This window comes from Petaurus breviceps, unplaced genomic scaffold (genome assembly GCF_028583685.1).
Source record: "Petaurus breviceps papuanus isolate PSGF00001 unplaced genomic scaffold, PetGlider_PUasm1.0 37, whole genome shotgun sequence".
NCBI classification, from domain to species: domain Eukaryota; kingdom Metazoa; phylum Chordata; class Mammalia; order Diprotodontia; family Petauridae; genus Petaurus; species Petaurus breviceps.
In genome coordinates this window covers 107,982,576-107,994,462 of record NW_027186296.1, presented here as the reverse complement: position 1 = coordinate 107,994,462, position 11,887 = coordinate 107,982,576, and the positions used below count along the sequence as shown (strand labels likewise).

The 11,887-nt window shown below is 42.6% G+C and overlaps 1 protein-coding gene across 1 annotated transcript in view; it reads right to left on the bottom strand.

Annotated features, from left to right (window-relative positions):
* FFAR4 (free fatty acid receptor 4) overlaps positions 1-1,135 on the bottom strand; it is a 12,991-nt gene extending 11,856 nt beyond the window's left edge. The window contains exon 1 of the mRNA XM_069099260.1: positions 447-1,135. Within this exon, the coding sequence (XP_068955361.1) occupies positions 447-1,046 (600 nt within the window). The 5' untranslated portion in view covers positions 1,047-1,135. The remainder of the gene's footprint in view (positions 1-446) is intronic.
* Positions 1,136-11,887: the final 10,752 nt, after the last annotated feature.

The following is an 11,887-nucleotide window of genomic DNA, read 5'->3' as shown; positions in this document are numbered from 1 at the left end:
GGGGTGGTGGTGGTGAAGATACGCCGTCTGTTTATTCCCTAAGGGTTTTGCGCAAAATACCACGAAGGATGCCAGTTTGCTTCGCGGTTCCCCCTCAGGGAGGAAAGGGGCTCTTGCAGAGACCTCAAGCACAGAGGACGGGGCGAGGCAGCGGGTCTAGGCCAAAGGCAGTAGGGGCTGGCTCACTTGCTGCCCTTGTTTTGGAGAAGAGAAAACCGAGGCGCGGAGAGGTGACTAGCCCGGTCACACTCACGCAGGTGGCACGAGATTCCAGAGCCAGGGTTCGCACGCACCCATAGCCTCAGGCCGACCCCATGCAGCCCCTTTTCTACTCCGGGTCGGACGGCCCGGGTAGCGGCCCCGCACCCCTGCCGGGCCCCCCCAGATCCTCCCCTAGACGGCCCCAAAGCGCAGCGGCGGCGGCGGCGCGTCCCGCGGGCGCTCACCTCGTCGCGGTCGAGGAGCGGCTGGAGGCGCACGGAGAAGAAGATTCCGAGGGGCAGCGAGGACACGGTCGAGTAGATCCAAATGAGAGCCAGCAGCGCAGTGCGAGCGCGGGGCCCGGGACCCTGCGCGCTGTGCTGCATGCGCACGATGCACACCATGCGCTCCAGGCTGACGGCGGCCAGCGACAGGATGGTGACGCTGCCACTCAGGCTCATGACATGGAAGACCAGGTGGCAGGCGAGGTCGCCCAGCAGCCACTCCTCGGTCCAGCGCACGGCCAGCACGGGCGGGATGGCGGTGATGAAGAGCAGGTCGGCGCAGAAGAGGTTGAGCACCAGGCAGGCGGTGGTGCCTCGGCGCCGCTGGCGTGCCAGCAGCAGGATGGCGCACACATTGCCCACCAGGGATACGGTGAAGATCAGGGCCAGCGCCGCTGTCTCCACCACGCTCAGGGCCACCCGCTGCTCCCCCTTGAACTCCGAGAAGAAAGAGAAGAAGGTCCGGTTGGCCGGGTTCTGGCTCCTCAGCGAGGGCGGAGACGGCGACGCTCCGCCGCTGGCCGTCCAGGGTACTGCTGGGCTGTCCAGGAGCTGCAGCATTGCGCCCAGGGCCGCCCGCCGGCCCCGAGACGTCTGCCTGCGCGGGCTGCAATCATCTGGCAGACTGAGCCTGGCAGCAAAGAGGAAGGAGGCGGTTCTGACATCTCCCCTCCTGCCCCCTCCCAGGATCCAGGCACTTTACTGCTCCCCGTGGGCCCGAGAACGAGGAAGTGACTGGTGGAGGAGGGCTGGATACGCTCGGCCTGGGCGGGGAGCCGGTGCCGGCTTCCCGTCTGTGGGGCTGTAGGTGCGCGGGCACAAGGGGCGGGGGCGAGGGGGGGGGAGGTGCCCCACCAAACCCCACGGCGTTCCACGCCCCTCACCAGGCTGGGCTGTGCCCTTTTGAGGTCCTTCCCTTCCCGGACAGTGCCCAATTCCTGCCCTTGTGGGATAAAGCACACTGGTGGCTTATGGTTTTTGCACGGCTAGTGGTGTCATTTGGGAGACCTGGGTCAAATTCCACTTTTGATCCTTACCTACTGCTTGACCGGTAGGTTGGGGGAGCAACTGTCTCAGCCTCTGTTTCCACATTTGCAAAACGGGGGTTAATATCTGTACTCTCTATTCACAGAATTGTTGAATTCAAATGAATTAATGTCCAATAAGGTTCGCAAACTTGAACGTATTTTATGTTTGTAAGCACTGACCGACACTTTATTTCTACTTACCCATTTAAAAATGTATTTCGTTTTTATTCTGATTTTAACAAAAAAAGTATTTTCATACATTTGTAGAACAGATGATAGTACCTGAAACTGTCTCCATTACCTACAGCTTGCTTTTCTGTAAGTATATAATAAATGTCACTTTCAAAGCTGCCCTGCTCGTCTGTGATTGTTTTTAGCTTTCCTCCCGTTCTCTTCTCTTTTGGGGGGAAGGGAGGGCAACTTTAGCTCTGTCTTCAAAACCTTTCCCTCCATTGAACTTTCCTCTCCTCCAGCTCTCCACTTTTTCATCTACTTATCTACTCACTCTGCCAGGTCAGATTTTACCCTTTACCTAAAGATTTATTGTTCCCTATTTGCCCACCGTTTCTCTTTTATTTTTGAGTGTCTCCAAATATGTGCATCTGTGTAACAAGTGGGTGGATGCGTCTTTCTGTCAACTACTTGGTGACCTATGCATCTCTATGCATGTAGGCATATTTATGACAGTGTCTGTTTAGTGTGGCTCAGATGGGCATTTGGAGAATCCAGAATTGATTCCAGATGGAGGTTATGCCAACAGTGGGTGGACCTCAGGGTGTCTGGGTTCAACAGAGAGCCACTATGCTTCTTGACCCACTTTAAACACAGGGACCTTGGGCCAATGCTCCCATGTGAATGGTTATATGCATATTCTCCCTGGTAAGAATGGGTGTGAAGGGGTAGAAAAATCACTGGGGACAGAGAATGGGTCCATTCAGTATAAATGTGTACAGTCCAAATCGGTCACAAATGTATACATGCACACATATGTGTGAACCTGTATTACATGTGTATTTACATATGTGTGTTTATGTATATGATGGACAAGGATTGTGTTTGTGTATGTGTTCAAGTTCAATATCACAAATGGATGAGGGAAAATTGCTTCCATGTGAGACTGAAAATGTGGCTTCTAATAGGGTGCCATCACCTGTGTCCTACTTAGAATTGTTCCATTGTTAGGATGGTTAATCGAAACTCTGTCCTCAACTTGTTAGCCGAAGTCTAGCCTATTTTGCCTCCATAAATCTCACATCTTCACCACCCCTACCTGGACAATTTGACTATGCTCTTAATTGGCCTCCTGGCTTCCAGTATCCCCCTCCTCTCATCCCTCAAAGCATTCCTGGTGTAAAAGGTAAGCATCTGAGGGCAGCTACAGCTCTCCCCAATGCCTAGGCAGTGCAATGCTTTTCACATAGCAGGCCCTGAGAAGAACAGAGCATTTAATTTTGTTTTGTCTGCATATTTCCCCTCCCTCTGTTTGTAACTTTTGTAGACTTCACAGACTCCATTTTGGGGGAGGCTGCCATTGAATGTAGTGACAGTGAGTTCTCTCATTCACTTTGACATTGACTAAGCTCAGGAATAATCAGAAGGGACTTGAAACATCTCATTCAACAACTAATTAAAGCTCATATGGGTGAAGTGGATCTCATGTCTCTGGACTCACGCTAGCGCTCATTTCATTTCACAGTATTCTCCATGTTGGATTTAGCGCTGGTAAATTCCTTTCTAACCTAGACCCTGTGAACAGTCTGCAGAAGAGATAAAGAGTGTTTGTGTCTGGGGGGAAGGTAGTAATGATAATGACTGGCCTTTTTATAGCATTTTAAGGTTTACAAAGTGTTCCAAATATATGATCACCTTTGATACTCATCACAATCCTATGAGATGGGTACTACAAATATTCACGCTTTCATTTTGCAGAAAAGGAAACTGAGGCTTAATGAGAGATTAAGTGACAGTCCCCAGGGTCATGAGGCTAGTGTTTGAGGTAAGATCTGAACCCACGTTTTCTTGGCTCCAAGTTCATGAGTTAAACTGTTATTGAAACAAAAATTTGTGTATAGTCACTTGATATTCTCAGCTTTCCTCTTTGACTCATTCCACTGTTAGATAAATCACTAGGAACAGAAAATGGATCTGTTCGGTATAAATATGTGTGGTCCAAGTCTGTCACTCTAAGCCACAGGGAGAAAAAAGCACTGACCCTGGAGGGAGAAAATCTGTTATGATTCTTCCTTTGCCACTTATCTCATGTGTGAGCAGCATATTATTTCATCTCTGTAGGCCTCAGTTTTCTCACTTGTGAAATCAGGGGTTGGGCTAGATGGATGCTAAGGTCCTGCTCAACTCAGTATCTATGATCCTGTGAGATGAATACTATAATTAGGTGATTTTTCTAAAGGAGTTTCTTTCTGTTTTCAACCAAATGGGGATAAAATGCAATATGAGTTGATAAGAGCTTCTTGTTTCTCATTTGGAAAAAATAATTAAATTCCAAAAATTTTTATTTAAAGAGAAGTCAGATTTTAAAAGATATTTTATTTTTTTTCTCCCCAACTACATGTCAAAACAATTTTTAACATTTTTTAAAAGTCTTGAGCTCCAAATTCTATCCCTCCCTGCTCTCCTTGAGATGGTAAGCATTCTGATATAGGTTATACATGTGTAATTATTTAAAACATTTCCATATTAGTCATTTTGTGCAAGCCTTGAGAAAGAAAACAAGAGAAAAGAGAGAATGGAAGAAAGAAAGGAAGAAAGTAAAATAGTATGCTTCAGTCTGTATTCAGATAACATCAGTTCTTTCTCTGGAGGCAAATAGCACTTTTCATATTAATTCATCCTCCAACACTGTCTTGGATCATTGCATTACTGAAAATATCTAAGTCATTCACAATTCAAGAAGTAATATGTTAACATCTTGTGATCAAGTTGTACTGACAGCGTAGAGTCTTGGAAATAATTGTGGTTCAAAGACAAAATTAAAAAAGGAAACTAGATTAACTCAAAATGAGTAATAGTTCAGTTCTGAATTAATCATGGCTGACCAAATGTATTTCCTGAACCACGAGTGTTTCAAAAATTATAGATGTATTTTTATACGCACATATCTATACATAGTAGATACCAAAGTACTGTCATCCCACAGTCTTTAAATATACATTTGTTCATTTCCACCCAGTTATATTTCAAAGCTAAATAAGCCTATAGCACATCAGCAAAAATTACAAGTATAGAGTCAATTTATTAAGCACTCATTATGTGGCAGACAGTGTGCTGAGTGCTGGAGATACAAATAAGAAAAAGACAATCCCCCTCCAAGGAGCTTACAATCTAACGGGAGGAGACAACACACAAAAAGAAGCTGAAAGGGGGCGGGGGAAGGACCCCACTAGCAGGGTTCAGGCGGAGCCATGGTGTTGATAGAGCTGAAACCAGCGGGGGCCCCCAGTAGACTGTGTGCTCCTCGAGGGCAAGGCCTGTCTTTTGACTTTATATCCCCAGAGCTTACCATGGTGACTGGTTCATAGCAGACATTTAATAAATGCGAGCTCCCTTCCCTTGAGCTTAAACGTGGCTCTGAAAGGTAGCGTCATCCTGCCCCCTTGTGGTAGCTGCTTCCAGTGCACTCGCTTTTGCAGTTTTTGTCCCTAGGGCAGCTCCCTCTTTTTGCTTGATGACAGTGGTTGTAGATAAGCAGCGCATCAATGAGGCTTCATGATCATAAGACCTAAAAGGAAACTGACACATGTACTTCCGGTTTTAAAAACTGAAATTGATGTACATAAAGGTCTTTGACCTTTAATCGATCCAAACTTCTCAATAGGAACCCTTGCTCTATACAAGAAAGGAAAGTTGGCAGCAGTAATAACTGCCTATGCAGGGTTTGTAACTGGCTAATTGTGGCGAGTTTAGCATGGCTGCACTGGGGACAGGACTAACCCTAGATGTTTTTCTTTCTCACCAGTTCTCTGCCAAAAAAGGTTCTCATTTCTCTATCTCTGCCTCTGTCCCTCTCCCTTCCCCTCCCCTCCCCCCCATCATGTTCGAACACATCTTTTCTAGTTCTCTGTGATCTTTGGACTCTCAGCCACCCTGATGTGGGTTTCCATCTGTGGGAGGCACCTACTGACTGCCTAGATCAATACCTCAGTTCTGAATATTTATCAGCTGTCCATGCTGACTGGGGTTTATACGCCATTTGTGTGAGAACCATCTGCTGCATTTGTTTCTCGACTCAAAGTGAATTGTTTCTAAGTTTTCAAGAGAAAGTTCAGCTTAAGGAACGATCCCACTTGCATTTATAAAACACTTTGCATTCACGGTCCTTGAATCCTTATAACAGAGCCCCGAGGTAGGCTCATACTTCCAAGAGCTGTAGTATTGATCATTGTGGGTGCTCTTTCCGTCAATGGAGAGGAGCACCCTTCTGTTACTCAGTAGATGACCTTTGAGAATTTGTATTTTCAAAGGTTTATTTCCATCAGTACATAGGGGTAGGTTGGAGCCACTTGTAAGATCACAATATCTAAATTCAACATCACCCATATGCTTAGTTCATGTTTTAAAATCATTGACAACTTTTTCCTGAGACAAACATTGATTTAAAAAAAAAATACTAATATTATACTAGTGCTGGTTTCATGGCTGTGAGTCATGGAATACTGTATTTTCTAAAAAACTGAAAATTAGCCAGGCATGGTAGCACATATTTGTAATTCCTGCTTGGCTGATGGCTATGTGGAGTTTGGGAGTTCTGAACTGAATCAGAGGGGCAAATGGGCCCAGATCAGAAATAAAGCAAGTCAGTTTCCATGATGACCAGCTTTGAGATTAGGCCTATAAGCAGCCACTACAGTTCCAGTCCACCTGAGATAGGGAAACCCAGTCTTAAAAATAATAATAATAATAAATTACTGTCACCCAGAGAGTATTGGAGAGGTGCATGGATAGTATGAACAACTGTAACATATTATAATGGACATAATATTCACGGTTCTGTACGTCTTTCCAGTTTATGACCTACCGGGGCTTACACTCTCCTGGCACAGCCTTTAAAAACCAAAAGTCACTTCCATGACAGGATGAGGCACAACAGTAGGAATTTAATGGACCGAGGGAGTGGGTGTCAGTAGTAGTATCTTCATCTTATAGGTGAAGACACTGCTGCAGAAAAGCTCCCACAGCTAATATTTCTGGACCAGTGAATGTTCCAATCCTTCTCAGAGCAGAAGAACCTGCCAAACCTTGTGCCCTGCTGTAGCCTCCATGACAGGATAAGATTAAGTAATTTGTGAAACTTCATGTGACCACTTAGTGGCAAAGCCATGACTTGGACCTGGGTCTTCACTCCCACGCTGATTCTATCACTCTAAGAAGGCCATCCACCTTAGTCATCCACCACTTGTTAGGAAATTGTCCCACTTCCCTCTTAATCCATTTGATGACTGGGAAGAAATTTATCTCTGGGAGGAAACTGAACCCCTTTCCATAGGGTGCCATTACTCTTGTGTGGGGGTACATTAAGGTTAGCTAATGCCAGGCAGGACAGGTAGGTTTGGAGGTTCACTTGGCTGCAATCACACCACCCCTGGCTTGCTCCAGGATACACTTTTTTCTTCTCTCTGGAGGATTTATAATGTACTTAGAAATGATCTGAGCTGAGGCTACACCAGGAAGAAACTCTTTGGGGAAGAAAATTAGGGATCCAGCTACAAAAGTGATAACTGGCCTCTTGGGGGTGTTTCTTCACCCCTGTATGTAAATCTGCTGTAGATGGTCTAGGTATCCCAGGAAGTCCTAGCTCCCTACTGGATTTTTTTTCTCTTAGCAACATCTAGAAGTCTCTAACTTTCTTTTCCTTGTTAAGGAACACCATCATGAAAGTCCCTTTTGGCTTCACCCACAGAATTTTTATTTTAGTCTTCTGGACATTTGGATCAAGAACATAAATCCTCATTTGTCCTGCCTATGCTTCTCGAATGGTCAGTACGCTTTCAGGTCTACATTTGCACAAGAAGGGGTGATCAGGGATAGTTCAGCTACCAGGAAGAACAATGATGAAACCAAAAACCACCCTGAGCACAGGAGGACTTGGAAATAGTCTAAACCTGGAGATGAAGATCCTGTTTAAACACGGATGTCAGAAGTTATTTCCAAAGGCGAGAAGTTTTTTTTTTTTTTAAGAAGTATTTTATGTAGGTGAAATAATTTGTCAAATATTTACTTTCTTTATAGCTTACATATTTGAAGCCTACTTTGCACAATACCTGATACCTATTTAGGCCTATTTAAGTATTGAGTCATATTCCTCTGTTACTGCGTATCAGAAATTCTTAAGATATTATACTTTGCTTGTAAGCAGACAAATATAGAAATGCAATAATTCTTGTAAGACCCTTGTAGTTTCTGATCTTTTCCTACAAGTTTTTTGTCGAGCAAGTCAACTGAACACATGCAAACCCAAAGTCGGGTAAAGAGATGAGGGGATGAAAGAAGTAACACCTACAGAGGAATTTATTGAATGGAAGAGTTAACAGAACTCTCCACTCATGAGAGTAGTAACTGATGGTGGACTTTTGAGGGTACTAAGCACCAATGGATTTCATTTTGTAAAGAAAAGAAAAAATCGGGGCAGCTAGGTGGCACAGTGGATAGAGTACTGAAGTCAGGAAGACCTGAGTTCAAATTCAGCTTCAGATACTTGACACTTACTAGCTATGTGGGGCAAGTCACTTATCCCCAACTGCCTCATCAAAAAACAAAAACGAAAAAAAAAAGAGAAAAGAAAAAATGTTATTGAAGCATTTGTTTTCATGCAACAAATACTATGCAATAATCACTCAAACAAACCCAACAAAGTACATTTCCTGAAAACAGTGAGGCAAAACCACCTGATATCATTATAGTGCATTATTGATGGATATAACTTTCCTGTTTTGTAGCTTACATGATTATCAGCAGGCCAACAGAAAGGAAAGAAGTGTGCCCTTCCATCATCTGCTATCTACACTGCCTGACACAAGTCTTTGACTTGAACTGTGTTCCCTATGAGTACTTCTATTTATAATCCCAGTTACTGAGCACAATTCTTCTTGAGCCTGTTTTCTTCTTTCTTCACCACTTTGTAGAAGTCCTCTCATGGTTTTCTGAAACCTTTGCATTTGTTCTTCCTTGTAGTACGGTAATATTCCATTATATCTACACATCACATACACAATTTGTTCAGCTGTGCTGATACCCAGGAACATATCTGGCTTCCAATTTTTTGTCATTACAAAAGATGCTGTGACTAATATTATTTTTGCATATGAACCTTCCTCTTAGCTCTTTTATTTTTTATTCAGTAGATTTGACAAAGCTAAGTTTCTACATTTTTTTCATTCTACATTTTTTCCTATTATTTCCCTTGACATTTTGGAGCTTTTGTTCTTCCATATTAATTTTGTAATTATTTTGTTTAATTCATTAAAATATTACCTGAGTAATTTGGTTGGCATCATGCTAAATCTGTAGATTAATTTGAAGTCATAATGGCAAGTCATAATGAATATGTTTATACATTGCTCTTTGTTAATATTTTAGAAATTATTTTGCATCAATATTCATTTTTGATAGTGTTCTATGCTTCCCTTTCTCCATTTTCGCCTTCCCTGGGTTGTTTTAGAACCATATTTGTCTAATAAAAATGGTTTAGTAGGATGGCTTCTTCCTCTGTTTCTGAGAAGAGTTTATTTAGCAAAAAATTTTTTCTTGTTGACTCTCTTTTCATGATTTCCTTGCATCATTCTCATTTCTCTTCCCAATTTTTCTTCCACTTCTCTTATTTGGTTTTCAAAATCCTTCTTAAGCTCCTCTATGGCCTGTAACAAATTCATATTTTTCTTGGAGGCTTTTGGTGCAGTTCTGATTTCGTTGCCTTCCTGCTATTCCATGTTTGATCCTTTTTGTTCCCCAAAAAAGGAATCCAAAGTTGGATTGCTGTGCTTGCTTTGCTTCCTTTGCTTGCTCATGTTGCCACTCAATTACTTAACTTTTGAGCTTTTTGCCACAGTAGAACTCTGCTTCCAGAGAGGAGAGCTTTCTCCCAAATCATTGGGGTTTTCTCAGCTGCTGGAGCTATTAGTTGGGTGCCCTCTCTGAAGCCTCCACAGGCTCTGGCACCTGGTCACACACCCCACCACCTCCACCCTAGATAGCAATCCAGATCTAAGCAGGTTAAAGCAAGAGTGATTACCCCTCAGACTGCTTGCTTGGTCCCCCTATAATCTGCAGGCCAGGAGCTCTGAAGCAGCCACGTGGCGGTGGCTGCATGGCCATGGAGCCTTAGCTGCTTCTCCCTCCAGGGGCAGAGGCCAGACCACACTCTCAATCCCCCTGTTCCCAAAGTCCACACTGACCTTTTACTTTTGTCTTTGGCATTTATGGGTTGATAATTCTGGAAACTGCCACAGCTGTTGGTGATCTACTCTCCTAAAGTCCCTTCAGCTGAGGTTGGTTGGGGCCTCCCTGGGGCTAAAACCGTGGGCTCACTGGGCTCTGCTCCCAGCTGGCTGTGATGGACCCTTCCTGTCCACCTGTCAGGCTTCTTTCAGTTGGAGATTTGTTTTTCTCTGTCACTTTGTGGGTTCTATAGCTCTAAAGTTTGTTTAGAGTCATATTTTATAGGTATTTGAGGTGGTTATGGGGGGAGCTCAGGGAGTTTTCCTGCTTCTACACTGCCATCTTGGCTCTGCCCCCCCCCCCCATTTTTTTTCTTTAAATGCTTGATAGGATTCACTTGTAAATCCATCTGGAACATTTTTTTCCTTTGGGAAGACAATTATGACTTATGTATTTTCTTTTTCTAAGATTAGGCTATTTAAAATCTCTATTCCCTTCTTGGTTTATTTGGCTTTCTTTTCCATTCATTGTGAATTCTCCCTTCTTGTTTTTGATTTTGGTAATGTGATTTTCTTTTTATCTTTGAGGAATCAAATTAGCTTATGGTTTACTAACATTACTACATTAGTATGGGAATGAACTATTTGTTGAATGGATTTTGTAGTATAGGGAATTTTCTTTCTCATGGGAAATCTTTCAAACAATACAGATCATAATTCATTTATAACTTCATAGCTATGTCCTAGGAAGTCATTTGAGGCATACAGAGGTTAATTAACTTAAAGAAGGTCACACAGCTTGCAGGTATCAGAAGTATAATCTGAGCCCAAAACTTCTTGACTCTAAGCCTAGAACTCTATCTTTACCTCTATGCCAGGGGTTAACTTGAAATCTCTGAACTTGTTTTTTAAGCATTTTGATGACTGTATTTCAATATAATAATTTCGTTTGTAACACTACATATTTTATTTTATACATTTAAAACATTAATCTGAGAAGGGGATCTATGGAACAAAAAAAGGTTAAGAGCCTCTACTCTATAGCCAATCAATCAATAAACATTTAAGTGCCTATTATAGGTCAGGAATTAAGCTGGGGATAAAAAAGTAGGCAAAAAAAGACAGTCCCTACCTTCAAGGAACTTGCAATCTAATGGGAATACACATACACAGATTTTATTGATTTTCATACGGACTTTTATCAGTTCAATAGTCTTTTTATTTTCCATTTTATCAGTCATTTGATTTTTAAACTGCCTTCTTTTGACAATGTTCATGAAAAGATCACTAAAAAGAAGTTGAACTCTAAGAAACAGAAAAACCAGTTAATTTCCTGAAGATGAGATAATGAAACATGCCTCCTCCTTCACAGCAGTGGGGAAGGGTGCTACTAGGACAGAATATTCCATATATTGTCAGATTGGCCACTGCACTAGATGTTTTTCTTTGTCATAAGGGTGGGTTCAATCTGAGGAATGGGGATGGGAATTTACTGTGATATAGTGACAAGAGGTATCAACAAAAAATGTTTTCAAATTTCTTTAGTATTTGTTTTGTAAATCTTAATTTGTCAGTTTTCTTGTTAAATTGCATACTTTGTTCATCAATCAGGGTTTTTTTTTTTAACTTTCATCAATGTGTTCAGAGATATAAGGACTATTCCAGTTACATTCAATAAATGTTGCCTACCTGCTATCATTCTTTTTATGATAATTATTCATTGGTTTTGTAGTTTGTTCTTTGACCCATTCATCGAACCATAGAATTTCATAGTTAGATGGAACCTCTGTGGCGAAATTATCTAAACCTTTTACAACATAACCTCTTCTTGAAGAGCTCCAATGAAGGGAGTTACATCACCTCCCAAAGGAGGCCATTCCACTTTTGAATTTTTGTAATTATTAGGACGTTTGTCCTACATGAAGCCTAAATTTACCTCCCCTACTACTTCTGCCTTACAGGGCCACACAGAATGAAGCTTGTT